The 16030-nt window shown below is 41.3% G+C and overlaps 1 protein-coding gene across 3 annotated transcripts in view; it reads left to right on the plus strand.

The window, feature by feature from the left end:
* The window catches only part of MRPL22 (mitochondrial ribosomal protein L22), a 145227-nt gene extending 129768 nt beyond the window's left edge, over window positions 1-15459 (plus strand). For all 3 annotated transcript variants that reach the window (XM_044069547.1, XM_044069548.1, XM_044069549.1), the window contains 2 exons: window positions 4116-4185; window positions 15162-15459. In XM_044069547.1, the coding sequence (XP_043925482.1) occupies window positions 4116-4185; window positions 15162-15370 (279 nt within the window). In that variant the 3' untranslated portion in view covers window positions 15371-15459. The remainder of the gene's footprint in view (window positions 1-4115; window positions 4186-15161) is intronic.
* Window positions 15460-16030: the final 571 nt, after the last annotated feature.

The raw sequence follows: 16030 nt of genomic DNA on the forward strand, positions 1-16030 counted from the left end.
AATCTTTTTGCTGAACGTACCCTCTCTGAAATACTTGAAAATGTACTTAACAATCGTTAACTTTCTCCTGCAGGAAAAACTCATATTCCTCACACAACACTGCTTCCATACCTCCCACGGTAGTAACACTGTACTTCTAACCCTTGTAGATACTGTCAGTAAAGCTAGAGGTAATGACAAACTAGTGCCAAAGCCATGGATTAAAAGTCAACATGAAGAAATGCATTATAGTGTCTTTGTGAAATTGTTTGCCCAAGCCAATTACTCCATAGATAATACACCCCTAAGAGGTGACCCAATAGTTAGGGATTTTGGAACATATTTAGACAGAAAATAAAAAAGGCCAGCACTTTCCAAGCCCAATCCAGCAACTTATTCTTTGTTTACAAACCATAAACCTATACAGACAGTAATCTGGCCTTTGACCAACATGTAGCTAAGATATAAGAAAGTCATTGTATGTCAGCCAACTCATAAGCAAAGGTATTGCTTCCAAGTCCACGAAGGTTATAGTACCACTATACACACTCAGCTCTCCTATAACCATTGCCCCCCCTTTGGCATGTACCCAGCCAGGTACTTGCAGCAGTTGGAATGCCCTCAAAGGTACCTCTCCAGGAAAGTCCAGGGTATAAATACCCTGTCCTACACAGATCACCTTAAGGCCCTATATCTGTACCTGGTTTCCTATAGGTTACTGACAGCCTATCTATGCTTAGCATACAAGGAATCCTCAGATCCAGCTGTGATGGATTTCTTGCACATTTGCAAAACGAACAGCACCAGAAACACTATATAGAAAGACATGAACTTTGCCTGTGACATAAGTAGAACATCCTGGAGAGACTGTTATGTTATCTCAAAGGCTCTCCATGCTATGGAATAAGCACCATGTCTGTGTGAAGCAAAGTTCATCCCTTGATCCTTTTCAAAAGAAACTTTGATTATTGCATGGGAAGTCATAAATGCACCATCCCAGTCTGGCCCTCATGTCTCAGACAGAGGTCAACAGTAGTAAATTAATCCCCAAATAACATGTCCCCCACACACCCTTTAACTGTTTCTTTACTAAAATACCACACCATAAATGTGTACAAGAAACTCAAGGACAAAACTGGTTTGGGTTACACAGCTAGGCTTGTAAAGACCGTGGTATAAACTTATGAACCTATTACTTATCCACAAAGCTTGGCACAAAAATACACTGAATACATCATTCATACTTACTCATTCCTACAACATATATTCCAAATTCAAGAGTTAGCATACATAATTAAAGAGAATTTGCATAATTTCATTAAAACAAAAAATGTAAACTAACCTGTAACATCCTTCAGCAGGCTTGTTCATATATTAGTTCTAGGCTAACTGCCCTTGTAGGCCATTTTAAGCCTAGCCAATTACCCCTTGAGAGAATCAAACCGTGCACCTTGTGTTTGTAAGGTAAACACCTTAACCATTATGCCAGTTACATGCAATGTCTTGACTGGAGCCACGTCTTTGTGTGAAACAGACCGCTGTTTCAACTGAGCCAGCAGGAAAACCTACCCGGTATTGAAGCAAGCTGATTGCTTCTCCAAATGGCTTGCACAAAGTCAACATACAGCTTGAAGAGAATGTAGCCATTATCAGTAAAATTTGGTGCAATGGTCGTTACCTATAGCTAATCAAATAGTCGTTTATAATCTCACTGTCACCAAACACAAAAAGTAAAATTCTTTAAAAAGTAGTAATTTATAAAAAAAAAGGCTGCATTTACCTCTCGTCCAACCTTCTATCAAGACTTTAAATTCCAGAATGTGATAATAAGCATATGTTTCCCAGGGATCCAGAAAGAATCAGTGGTTGGAGTAAAGGCTGCAGAAAAAGGTTCTGTTTCCACAATGCAAAGAATAGCGATTCCGAGACACATTAGCCATGTTGAACAAAGACCGCATTATTGGCTAATTTGCATGTCTCTGAATCACTGTCAACTATTGTGAGTGCAGATCTTCTCTCCCCCAGTCTGTCCACCTCTTTGCTGGATGTCCTTGTTTCCTTTTGCCTTCTTCCTGTTTGTCCCAAATCATCTTCACCATATTGTCTACTGCCTTTATGCACATAGGTTCATAGATTAGTACTAAGCTAACTGCCCTTGCGAGCCATTTTAGGCCTAGCCAATTATCCCTTGTGAGACTTGAGCCCTGCACCTTGTGCTTGCAAGGCAAACACCTTAACCATTAGGCCACCCTCCCAAACCACTGTAATCTGTTCTCTTTGACCTTTTCTGCAGTTGGAGCTACTTTGGCTTCTGCTGTTATGTCCTCACTTCTTCGTCTTTCCCACTTACCATGCATTTCAGGCACTTCATCTTCATTACCTCTGGCTTCCTCTGTTGCTGTGCCTTTACTGCCCAGATTTATATACCATAAAGTAGTACTGGTCACACCCATGTCTTCAGAGATTTCCCTGGTGGCTCGTGACCCCCCCCCCCCGCCCAATGTTGCATGCTTTGCTTATTTATTTAGGGGTGTTTGGAAGTATGTCGGCCACCACGGCCCTTTTACCCCACCCACGCATATATTCATTACACACACACACACACACACACACACACACACACACACACACACACACACCTCACCTGATGACACTCATGGACTCACGCACAGAGAATGCACACATACATACATACATACATTCATGTCACACACATGCATATACACTCATACATGCACCCCACAAATATGCACACTCAAACACAGTAGCAATTATCTCTACTGCAATAGATGAACACTGCCTTTTGACCATGTTCTGTACTGCGAGCAGCCATGATGATTTATGCAGCTGAGTGGTTCTCTGTATTGCTGTGCTGCATAAATACCATACTGTATGCAGTTTCAGGGAAATTAATTTAGCTAATCCAGCATATGCCTCTCCCCTGGACTGCCTTGTAAGCATGTACCATAGCCAGGAGACAGCTGACTGCAGTGCTGCATTCTTCATGCAAAAGCACCAGGGCAGGCTGTCTGTGAATGAGAAAAGGTTACGATGAGGTGTACACAGTGTGTACACCTTCTGGTAATTTTTTTTGAATTCGGGTCTCTGTATTCCTCTCCTCACATCAATATTTACAAACCTTATCACCCCCTACAATAACCTTAAGACCCTACGCTCATCAAATAAACTACTTGTACAAATAGGTAAAACTAACAATATGGCTGGTGACTGTGTTCTGTAGTACCGTGGGTAAAACCTGGAACTCACTCCCCACTGACCTAACCTCTCTTTCTTCAATAACACTGTTTAAAAACAAACTGAAACTATACCTTAAATCACATTGGTTATGCCCTTGTGCTAACCCTGACTAACTACCTCACTTACCTCTGGGTACTAATCACTATACCTGTATAAACTAGTTACTTTTTGTTAACTATAAAGAGAGTGTGTTTTTATATATTAATCTAATAATATTAGAAATATCTTTTTATGACTATCCATACATATGTACTATGATTCTGTAAGCAGAAATGTAAGGAAATGTAAAGAATTGCTAATATCTGTAATGTACCTGCATCTGTAAAATGTCTCATAATATAAATAATACTGTGATTTGTGGAGCTTTTCTCCCCGGCCTGTACTGAAAATGGACATATATCCAGTTGGAGTAGCCCAGTCAACAAATGTAAAATAAATACATTTTTGCTTTTCAAATGTTACTTAAAGTCTTTAAGCAGGATCCTCATCTCACCCTCCAAGAGGTCAACCAGTATGTGCTTTGAATTAACTGCATGTTATTTCATCACAAATATAATGGCAGGGATGGATTGAGTCAGCAATTAAGATAGCATGTAAAATAAAAAGCAATTAAGATTGCATGTAAAAAAAAAAAGATTTGACCTTATGACATGGAGGATAAAACTGCACTTGCTCCTGACTTGTGGTACCCCAGGGTGATGAAAGTGGTTTCCAGTGGTTATGTTTTTCCCAAGGAGTTTCACTTGAAAAGGTAAGGCGAATGCTTTGCAGATTAATTTATTGAAAGACATTGATCCACTCCATACAGCTGTTTTAGCAGTGTGATCTCTCCTTTGCCTTTCATAGCTGACCCATTTTCTTTTTCCTTCAAATTTTAGGTTCTTTTGGAAGCTCAAGACATGGCAGTGAGGTGTCACAATGTTGAATACAAAAGCAATCTTTATGTAGGTAATGAAATTTTCATTATTCTTTTTTGCTACTACACACTGTACTCTCAACAGTTCAAATGTCTTTGGAATTACCATTGTTGGAGTGTTACTTTCTTCCAACCCCAGGAAGACTCACAGAACATGTGCCTTTATCCATGAAAAAGTAAGCAACTAGACAGAGTGTATAACACTTGCAATTGGCATCTCGAGTATTTAGTCATTCATGTGTCCATATATTCATTCCATGATGTTTTGTGTGTAAAACCCATTAATTTAGTAACCCTTACTAGTACGATCCAGGGAGGAACTTTCCCAACATGTACAGTAGATCAACTGTAGATATTCAGAGAATAGAATTTTAGAATTTATAGTACAGTTCCAGGTATCTAGCTCTGTATATCTGATTACAGCCCAGATGTCCCGAGTTCACTTAGCCCCTCAGACATTGGAACAGCCAAGTTTGAGGAGTAGGAGAGGCATGGACTTTTGTATGTGCACCTGTGTGTGTGTGGGGGGGGGGTGGCTCCTTCCACCACTAAATCTACCATCCTGGGTGTAGGTGAAGGACAGTTCTGACAGCTAGGGAGGGTTAGGTGTTGCTACCCAAGCTAGGATTTCAGTAGTAGTTGCATGGTGCATTTTGAAGCATGTATGCTCCTGTTTGGGCAATGTTGGTAGCCCTTGTGGTATTGCAAGTGTGTACCCCACCACCAGGGAGTGAAGTTAGAGACTTGGAGCTAAAAAATCCCCTCATGGCTGCCTAGTTGACAGCGTCATCATGGACTGCTCTTGCACAGTTGGAAAGAGAATTGCCTCCAGTGACTCTTGCCCTGTTGAGGAGCTAATGTGCACTGGAGCTGTCACTGTGCTGGCGGCAGGGGGTATGAATGGTTAACGATGACTTTGTGATCAGCCGGCACAAGGGGAGAAAAAGCATGTAGAGGAAACAAATAGTAAGGTGTAGATAGATGTTCCGCTTCACAGTACCGAGACAGAAGATATACATTTTGACAAAGATTGTGATTGGGGGTTTCTAATCAGAATGTTGGAAGGAATGAGGTAAGGGGTCGTTTATTGCATTGTTTGTCACTTACATGTCCCTCTCAAATGATAAGTTACAGAGAAGAGAGGTTGAATTTTTTTGCAGTAGTCATTTACTTTAACACAAGTCTTTCAGCCCTTCAGTTCTGTTTGAGAGCAATCTTTGTATGCTCTCCTATTGCACCAGATAGTGTGTGAGTAGGTTACAGAACAGAGTGCATTATTCTATAACTGGTCTAGTAAGAACTACATAAAAGGATGTTACCTGTCTGACACAGCCCTCAGTCCCACAAAGGATTATGTGGACAAATCGGGACAAATCGCATGCTTTGCAGACAGAGGTTGAATGTGCATCAAACAAAAGTTTGTCACCTACAAGAACTCCCAAGATCTTTTACTATTTTATCAACATTTAGTTATTACCCATAATACTGTATAAATCTTTTGTTTTCTCTGTTTTTTTTTTTTTTTTTTTGCCAAATGTCAGGCTGCTAATTTTTATTTATTTAGTTATTTTAGCATTGCAGGCAAAGTAATTTTTACTGCAGCATTCATGTGTTAAAGGTAAGTGGCGTCAGTTGAGTTAAAGATTGCTGTCAAGCATTTGCAGCTGTCCACATACTTGGGAGCAAAGCAGTGAAGTCAGTGGTAACATCTGTGCAGAGGATGCCAGAGATGGTGAGCATTGGGGTCATTTTGTTCTTTTCTACAACCATGTAACTGACTGTGGAGTCAAGCTGTTATGGTTTCATTTATCTTTAGATCCTCATTCCATCATAGTGTATACTCTCAACTGCCTTAGCCAGATTCAGATATGCTTTATAGACAGTTAAACCTTCATCCAGGGCAGCAAACGCATTGTCAAAAATATGAGGTTAAACAGAAACTCTTCCTTTAACAAATATTACGTACTGTGTTAGTGCAGGGAGAAGGAAGGTTTCCCTGTGCTTGTCTGAATAAATTCCATGGTGATTCTCTCCATCACCTTGGATGATATGCTTGTGAAGTTCATCAGTGTGAAATTATTGGGATAAGTGCAAGGGCTGTGTTTGTAGACTGAGACCATAATAGCTTCCAGGTGTCTCAAACATAGCAGCCAGTTTTAGTGCTCTGTTAAGAATGTGCATAAGGGTGTGTAAACATTTTTTTTGTTTGATTGCACAAATTGGGCTTCCTGGCATCTTATTTGGAACAGTGGAAACAGTGCTTCTTATCTTACTCAGGACAGAGGTGATCACTTAAGTTGCAATTTTTGGAGGAGTTATGTTAAGAATGGATAGGGTACTTCTTTGTGACTTGAAATGTGTTCAAAATCTGTATGCTAGTGCTCTAGCTGATATTGTTTGATTGTGTTATGGTGATGCCATTGTGTTCCAGCACCATTGTGTTTCTTCCATTCTTTTTCACGTTAATTAGAGGGCTTTATTTTGTCACCCATCTTAATGGAATGCTTTACCTCAAATGAAGCTTTGCATCGTTTGATTGTTTGTTTTTATTATTTTGATAGAGTTAACCATCTTGGCTTTGTTTAATTCAATTGGGTAAAACCGGAAGGCTTTGTATTTTTTAATAATTTGTTAGTTACACCACCATTCATGTTACTGCAGAACATAACATAATATTTATGCTTTGCAAAGATGAATTTATTAATACATTTATTGAAAATTCTTGTGTTGGGTTGTGAACAATTCAGCAGTAGGTTGTGAGGTGGGCTGACATGTAGTTCCAATTGATTGATCCAAGGTGATTGTGAAATAATGTTTGATGGCTTTGAACATTAAACTCTGAATACATTTTTATTTCTTCATTGTAAGAAAAATGAGTCTTAAATTTCCTTCTGTACTGGTGAAGTTTTGCTCAGGCCATCCTTTAAATTTTGAAATTATTCAGTAACTGCATTTCCAAATCAGTACACATGTGAAAGTTGCATTTTTTCTTCTCTCATTGGTAACTGTGGAATTACCCAATTCTAGAGGTCCTTTGTATGGAAGACTGTTGAAGTAATATTCATGACATAATGGGAATTGTCGGCAGGTGGACATCTACCTGGCTGGAACCCGAAAATGCTGAATCTACAGACTCCAAAAATATTTTAGCCACTCAGTCCAGGGCAATTAAAAAGCGTGTTTATTCAAACCAAAGCAGCAAGTAAAAATCCACTTAAGCAGCAAGTAAAAATCCACTTTTCGTTCTGTAAACAACAGAACTTCTTCAGACTCGCATTAACATGCAACAAGCTGTTAAACCAGATGGGGCAATAAATAACCTAGCTGTCATGTGATCACAGTTTGAAAAAATCAAGTTCATTAGTTATAGCGCCCTCATGTATATATTTATATTTTTATACCAGCAAAAAAAATATATATACATATATATAAACCCCTCAAAACAGAGTATAATGAATCTACATAAAATACATTAATTTAATCTCTACTTATGTTTTTAACTGGGTGTACAACAACGTAACAAACCATCATGTCATCTACAATATAAAAATTATTAAAAAATTTTTTAGAAATTATTATTATCTACCCAAACTCTTCAATTTTAAAATACAGGCTAAAGATAGCATATCATTTAAGCCTGGAAAATGGTAAGAATTCAGACGTAGCTGCCAAATCAATTCAAGTTTTTCCAATAATAAATGTGTAGGGCCTCCTCTGTAATCATCCAATACTAAATCAATACCTTTAAATATAAAGGAATGGTTTGGGTAACCATTAATATTAACATGTGAAAGTTGCATTTTTTCTTCTCTCATTGGTAACTGTAGAATTACCCAATTCTAGAGGTCCTTTGTATGGAAGACTGTTGAAGTAATATTCATGACATAATGGGAATTGTCTGCAGGTGGACATCTACCTGGCTGTCCCAGAGCACTACATGCATTCTAACTAATAATGGTACTCCATTATGTAGGGGTGCATGCCTACATCCTGCATAAAAAGGACAGTTAGTCCACACCATCTTCAGTTTTTGTTTTGGGGGGGGTGTTTTTCTGAAGGTGTATGTTCTGTTTCAGCGAGAAAGCTTACAGTCACGCCCTCTGGTCCCAGTCTCAAAACTTCGGTCTACAGAATCTTTGAAAACTAAGTATCCATTTGAGAAACCTTTTGTGTTACACGTATGTCTCAATATTTTTTTTTTATGTTTGCTAGTGAATGATTCCAAAGGAAGCCTTCTCCGTTTTCCATGGCTTGCCTTCTGCAGACTTGAAAATGTTTTCAACTGCTGGTGTAAGATAACACGCAAAGGTTTACATTACAAATGCCCTTTTAGCAGTCGTCTTAGTAGTAATAGTAGTAAACAAGCCTAATTTTTTGCTTGATGCAGAAAAAAATGGAGGCCTGTATGTTGGCATCAGAGTAGGAACAGCTGTCTGCTAGCATAGAAGACTGCCTTCCAGAAGGAGTCCTAGAATGGAATATCACCATAAAAGCCTCAGGTAACCCCATCGGATGACCCCTGCTCTACTGAGACTTCACCAGACCAGACACTGATGAGGTCCCCAGAAAGAGATTTTGCAAGAGGAGGCATTTGGATTCCTCTCGGGAATCCTTGACATCAGACACAGACTTAGAGGAATCAGAAGGGTCCCCACGGTCCCCCTCGGAGGATGTCTCCTTTGCAGACATCCTGGAAATACTAAAGCAGAGGGGTGATTGGCAGTCCGTTACCCCTACTGAGGATGAGTCGGTGCTCCTGAAGGCCTTTGAGTCTCAACCTTCCATCTCCTGGGTTACTCTGCCCTTTGACGAACTAATGGATTTAGTCACTCGAAGGGCGTGGGAGTCTCCTGATTCCATGGAACCGGTCCCTCGGAGGCCTAACAAATTTATCACCTTCCCCAAGACAGGACTTTTCTCATGAAGGGAGTTCCCGTTGATGCCATGGTGGTGGCGATGGCCACCAAGAAAGAGTTGTCAGAAACCTCTTCTTCTGTCCATCCTCCTAATAGAGACTCTAGGACGATGGACAGATACGGGAAATGCATCTTTAGTTCTGCGACATTTGCCATGTGATCGCTTTAACTATTTAACCCATTTCACCCGTCTTCAATGAGATTTCCTCAAAGAGCTTGGAAATACTCTAAAGGGCAACACAGATGATGCTGTCTCTGAGAAGGTGACGGCACAGCTTAACACCCTTAATTCTATTGTGAACTCATCCATGCGGCTCATTTCTTATGCAGCTGATGGGTTGAGCCGAGCAGCAGGCTCAGCGATAGCTCTGCGGAGACAATCCTGGATGCGCTTATGCTCCTTTGCGGAAGCCTTCAAGTCTTCCTTTGTCAACACCCCATTTGATGGCTCTTCCCTGTTTGGGCCCAAAGTCAAGGAGACTCTCACTAGGTGTGAGCAGGAGGGAAAAACTCTGTCTGCCGTAGGAGTCCATTTTTCCACCCCTACTAGACCATACCCCAAAGGGTAAAGAGGTGGAAAAATGTGGTTTTGGAAATCCCAAGGAGCTTTCCAAAACACACGTAGTGAATCCCCCTCCAGGGGCAGAGGAGGGGGTAATAACGGAAGATGCCATCTGAGCGGCAGAGAGGGTCCGTAGAACCAGGGCGACAGGGAGCAGTTCCTTGCCAAGCCCTATCAGTGCTCCTGAAAGGAGGCCCGACTGTCCAGCTCTGGAGGCAGTCGGGAGTCACTTGACTTTGTACCCAGATGCCTGGCTAGGAATTACAACAGATTCTTGGGTACAAAGCATAGTTACCAGAGGTTATATCATTCCCTTTTCAGAATCCCTCCTATTCGAACAAGAATCCCAGATGTTCCACCCAGTCTGCGGCATCAAGCAGTCATAGAAATCCACAAGCTGCTAGAAAAAGAGTCTTCCAGCCAGTCCCGGTGGACCAGACTTACTCCAAGTTCTTTTTGGTTCCAAAGAAAACGGGGGACTGGAGGCCCATTTTAGACCTCAGCAGACTCGACACTTTTGTCAAGAAGGAAAAGTTCAGGATGGTCACGCTTCAGTCGATGTTACCGTTTCTAGGAACAGGTGATTGGATGTGCTGTATAGATCTCAAGGATGCATACTACCACATCTAAATGGCCAGACCATCCAGAGATTATTTGCGTTTCTGGCTGAGGGCCGGTCACTACCAATTCTGAGCACTACCCTTTGGTCTCACCACAGCCCCCAAAGTGTTCACCAAATGCATGGCAGTGGTTACGGCTCACCTGAGGCATCAAAATTTCTGGTGTTTCCATATCTGGATGACTGGCTGCTAACCGCCACCACCAGGCATCAACTGATTCTCTCCAGAGATTATACAATCAATTTGTGCTCTCAGTTAGGCATAGCCATAAATTTTGAAAAATCTGCTTTATTACTGTCGCAGCATGTTTCCTTTATAGGAGCAGATCTAGACACCACCACCGCCTTGGTTAGGTTGCCTCAAGCAAGAGTAATCTCTCTATGAAATCAGGTGTCCCCACTTGCTAATGGAAAGAAGGGTACCGGCCTCCCAGGTTCTGAAGCTATTAGGTACCATGGCAGCTACGCTCATAGCGGTTCCTCTGGGATGGATGCACATGAGAATACTCCAGTGGTTACTTTTCACCCAGTGGTCTTATCTACAGCTTCCAATGTCATTCAAGATTCTACTAACAAATGCTTGCAAAAAGGACCATCTTTGGTGGTTGAACAGCCACCAGGTAACTGTAGGTCGTCCATTTGTACTTCCGCCCTCCCTCAGCCACGGTGACCACGGATGCTTCCCTGATTGGGGGGGGGGGGCTGTTTCAGGGAAGAACTGTCCAAGGTACTTGGTCAGAGATGGAATCCCATTTGCACATCAGTGTCCTAGAGTGGAGAGTGGTGTTTCTAGCGTTGCAGCACTTTCACGACTCTCTACCTCGGGAGACTATTGCAATCCAGACGGACAACATGTTGGTGGTCTAGTATATCAATAAACAGGGAGGAACCAAGTCTTGCCCCCTATGCCGAGAGGCCATGAGAATTTGGCAGAGGGCTATGTCCACCGGGCGCTTTCTGATAGCAACGCACATCCCGGGGACATCCAACGTGATAGCGGACAAACTGAGCAGAGCCATTCTGTTGCCCCACAAGTGTTCCCTCAAAGAACAAGTGGTGGAAATGATATTCTGCAGATGGGGCCAGCCTTGCTGTGTCCTTTTTGCATCCCCGATGAATGCCAAATGAAGAAGCTATTTTGCCCTGTATCCTCCACCACGGGACAGCCCAAGGGATTCGCTCGTACATGATTGGCCCTTGGGTCTCCTTTATGCCTTTCTGCCAACCCCTCTGATCCCCAGATTTTTACAGAAAGCCAAAAGCTTGTGAAGGACTGTTATTCTGATAGCCCCATTTTGGCCTTGGCAGATAAGGTTCCCCTTCCTTCAGCAATATCAAGTGGAAGAACCTTGGGTTCTGGATCCAGTGCCAGACCTTCAGAGTCACTCTTCGGGAGTTATTCACCCCTCTCTTCACGCCCTCAAACTGACAGCTTGGCTACCCCACTTCCCAACCTAGCCAGGTCATATAATTTGTCTTCCGTGGTGCAACATGTTCTAGTTTCTTCTCATAAAGTCTCCAGCAGGAAACTCTACAACAGTAAATGGAAACGATTTGTTTATTGGGCTTCTCAACATGATATTGATCCCTATGTCGCTCCTATTCATAGTATTCTGGAGTTCTTGACTATGCTTTTTCACGAAGGTGCGGCAGCTGCCACTATAAGGGATGAATTGGCTGCAATATCCTGCTTTCATTTAGGATGTGAAGGCTCTAATATTATGTCTCACAGATTATGTAAAGCCTTTCTGAAAGGGACTCATCACCTTGGGCCACCTATCAGACATCCAGTTACTCCCTGGAATCTAAATTTAGTACTATCTCAACTTATGCTTCCCCCTTTTGAGCCTGCATCATGTCTTCTGAAGTTTCTTTCTTGGAAGGCAATTTTGTTGGTGGCTATTACCTTAGCGCTTAAAGTTTCTGAAATACAAGCTCTTTCTATCAGACCTCCACATCTGGTCTTTCACCCCGACAGAGTGTCTCTCAGGACAAATTGTACCTTTCTTCCTAAGGTTTGCTCCGAGGCTAATTTGAACCAGTCTATTGAGCTTCACACTTTTTTCAGACACCATTCTAATAAATTGGAATACATGTTACATAAGCTTGATGTTCACAAACAATTGAGGTTTTATTTGGACAGAACAAATGAATTTAGGAAATCGGATCAGCTCTTTGTTTCCTATGCGGACAATAAGGAGGGGTTTCCTGTATCTAAAGTTACATTGTCTAAATGGTTATCTGATTGTATAAAATTTATATATTCTTCAGCCAACCAACCCTTAGAACGTGACGTGAAAGCTCATTCTACCAGGGTTGTCTCTACTTCTCTGGCTCATGCAGCCCGTTTGCCTTTGGACACCATTTGTGCAGCCGCTACTTGGTCCAAACCTTGTATGATTATCACTCACTACAAAGTGGACAGAGCCTCCAGGGACAGGGCTTCCTTTGGTTCCACTATTCTCAGGAATGTACTCCCGTGAGACACCCAGAATTAGGGTGCTTGGGACGCTACCCACATGTAAGAACAAACTGCGAGATTGAACAACTTCACATAAAGAAGTTATGTTCTTACCATAACGTTCCATGTGAGTTGTTCATCTCACCTTTGTTCTTACACTCCCTCCCACCTTCCCCCTCTGGGTTCTTGAAGAACGGGTATGACTAGTGTCCTTCACTCCAGCCAGAGTATCTGTTAGCTAATTGTAAATATGTGTATACATATGTATATATTTTGCATATTGGTATGTTTAGTTGTATTCTTTCTTGCTGGGTTCAGCAAACTAGATCTGAGGTTAGTCAGACAGCATCATGGGATAGGGACTGTTCCTCGAGATACTCAAAGATCTTAAGCTTGGAAAGCGGCTGACTCGTAGCCGATGGATCGGCTCCGAACCCACGTGTAAGAACAAAGGCGAGATGAACAACTCACATAGAACGTTATGGTAAGAACATAACTTCTTTTTCTTTTAATATAGACCCGGTTAAATGGTAGGGGCAGTTATGTTGAAGAGCATTGACATGTTTGTTAAATCCAGTGTTACATTTGCATGTCCTGTGTTGACAGTCCTGTTTTCTGATTTCTGTTTAATCTTAAGAAGATGCTTTAAGCCTTCTGTTATATTAAACATTCATCAGTTTTCATCTTACACTGAATTTATTGTAGTTCTGTTTTACCTGTGAACTCTCACATGGACACTTTGTATTCTCATTTTTGCTATTATTTATGTAATAAGATTTGATTTCCCTGTTGTGTTGAAAATGTAGCTCCAGTGAAATCTCTGCAGTAGTGTGTCATGTTGTTGCTGTATCCTTTTCTGCAAGTGGATTTGCACATGGGTGTGGAGGATGGTCATAGAGTGTTCTTCCTGAGATTACACTGCTCCTTGGAAGGAGACTACATGTCCTTTGTAGCATGCAGTCCCTTTCTGAGAGCAGCACCAATAAAACCTTTTATTGGATGTTTTCTCTTAGTGTATGTAACCATAGACCTTCAGCTTTAACTTTCCTTGCAGTGTGGCCACCACTGTATAACAATCCCTGATTTGTCCGGTTACCACATGCTGCTGTCCAGAAAAAGCTATCTCAGTGGTAAAAGTAGTGGTATCTTATGTTTCCCTGTGAACACTTCCAGTGGTTTCCCCATGCAGCTGGTCAAAATTTAATTAGGAGCTTCCCTTTATACATTCTGAGCAGTGTCCCATCTGTCTCCACTTCAATGACATTTAGCAGCTTAATATCTCTCATTGAACCCTCAAACCATTAGCCAAGAAGTCTGAGAGTACAGCAGTTGCAGAACTTGACAAATCCAATGTGAGCCTTTGTGATTCTTCAAAGTACCAAGCTTTGCTAGTTAATATGATTGTTGCTGTATTCTGGGGATTTGAAGTTGGCCAGTGCAATGACACTGTAGTTAGTGTTTATTCCTTAGGGAAGTTGGTTCTCCAAATAGATGCTTCACTGGGGTATCTTTTTTGTGAAGTCTGCACATCCGCTCAGTGTCCACAAAGGTTTTTGATAGCTGTTGAGGTTTCCTACCACATCCCAAAGACACGTCGTTGGTGAGTAGGCATTCTTAAAATTTGCCCATACTTCTGCATTGTGTGAGAGTTATTGACTGTGTGTAGCCTGAGATATGCTGATGCCCCTTTCGAGATTAGCTGCTGTGCCTTTGACCCACTGAGTGGCAGGACATGCACCTCCTCCCCCATGGTCATGAATTGGATTAAGTGGGTGATGGGAGAAGGAATGAATTTGTCAAAAATGTGTTTATGGTGGGAGACAGGATTTGGAGTGAATACAGAGTTTCAGAAGGGACGTGCAGGATAGGAATGTTGTAGCAGTTAGTGTAGATATGAATTGGAAAGTGATGTAAATTGGTTGGTCAGACTGAGAAGGTTAGGTTCTGGTTAGTAAGGCACCTGCTATGGTGGAGTTAAAGTGATTGGTGTGGCTTTGCAAACCTTCATGTACAGCTCTGTATGTAAAATATTTGAAGCTTTTACAGTGGTTTATGAGTGAGGATCAAGACAGAGATGCTAGGTAACAACATGACTGAAGTGGCCATAGCTGTAAAGAAGCAGGAATGATTTGAAGTGAAAGCTGTAACTGGTAATTTGCTTGAGATTGGAAGGTGGGGTGGGAAGCAGAGGTTGCCGAGTTTCTTAACAGGGGAAGGATATGGAGAGATTGTAGTGATTAGTGTTGTTCTAGGTGCATACATTATATATTAATTCTAAGATTTGCTGGCAAATTGTGAATAAAACAATGAGTGGATTCTTTGGTACTACTTACCTGCCTAGAGTTGAACTGATCATAAGTAGTCCTTAAACTATATTTAGGAAGAAAACTGTGGCTGCATTATAATTGTTAACCCAGTTCCTTTAATGTATGTATTTTTTTTTTTAACAGCTGAATCCTTCAGTGGTAAGGGAGCATATCTCAAACGCATTCGGTACCATGGCAGAGGCATGTTTGGCATTATGGACAAGGTATACTGTCATTACTTTGTAAAGCTGGTGGAAGGATCCCCGCCTGTGACAGTAGAAAAGACTGGGTTGGACCAGGCAAGAGAATATGTGCAAGGACTGCGTAATCGGACCATTATCTCTTCATTATGATCGCCCCATGAAAGAATATCACAGTAAATGAGTGCATTGCAAAGTTATTTTTAGTACACTTCTTGACATGTAATTAAAAAAAAAAAACAATTGTTTGTCTTCGTGTGGTTTCATTGTCAGTTGTTTGCAGTTAACTTGCCTGAGCTGTGTAATTGTATTGAAATTACTCTTATGAGTGCAGAACTGAATTACATATAATGCATGGATTTTTATTGCCATTTTTGTCAGTTTGATCAAATCCGGTTTTGACTTATTCATAACCTATTGTCATACTTATTCTTTAACATCTCTCCAGATTTGTGTCCTTTGTTTCGCTTTCTTTGACCTGGAGGCTGGGTAAATAGAGGAAATAGTGCACGGCACAGCATGTACCCTTGCTTGCTGAATTCTACTTTTGATTCCCAGTTCTGTGGTGTTCACGTCAGCATGCTTGTTCTTGTGGAGCACATGTATAGCACATAATCCCAGAAAGCATGTCCCGCCCTTTGGCACAGGAAAAGCATCATGGAAGTGAAGCTTCTGACTGTACAGTGTCACAGTAGGATAAACATAAGTTACAGTGGTTGTAGCAAGATTAAGAGAATAGTATTGCTAAATTAAAAAAGCGGGGGGGGGGGTGGAGTACTGTATATATAAAAAAAATCAATATTTATTTTATAA

The sequence above is a fragment of the Protopterus annectens genome, chromosome 4.part0 (assembly GCF_019279795.1).
Source record: "Protopterus annectens isolate FY-2018-M chromosome 4.part0, PAN1.0, whole genome shotgun sequence".
In the NCBI taxonomy this organism is placed as follows: Eukaryota; Metazoa; Chordata; order Ceratodontiformes; family Protopteridae; genus Protopterus; species Protopterus annectens.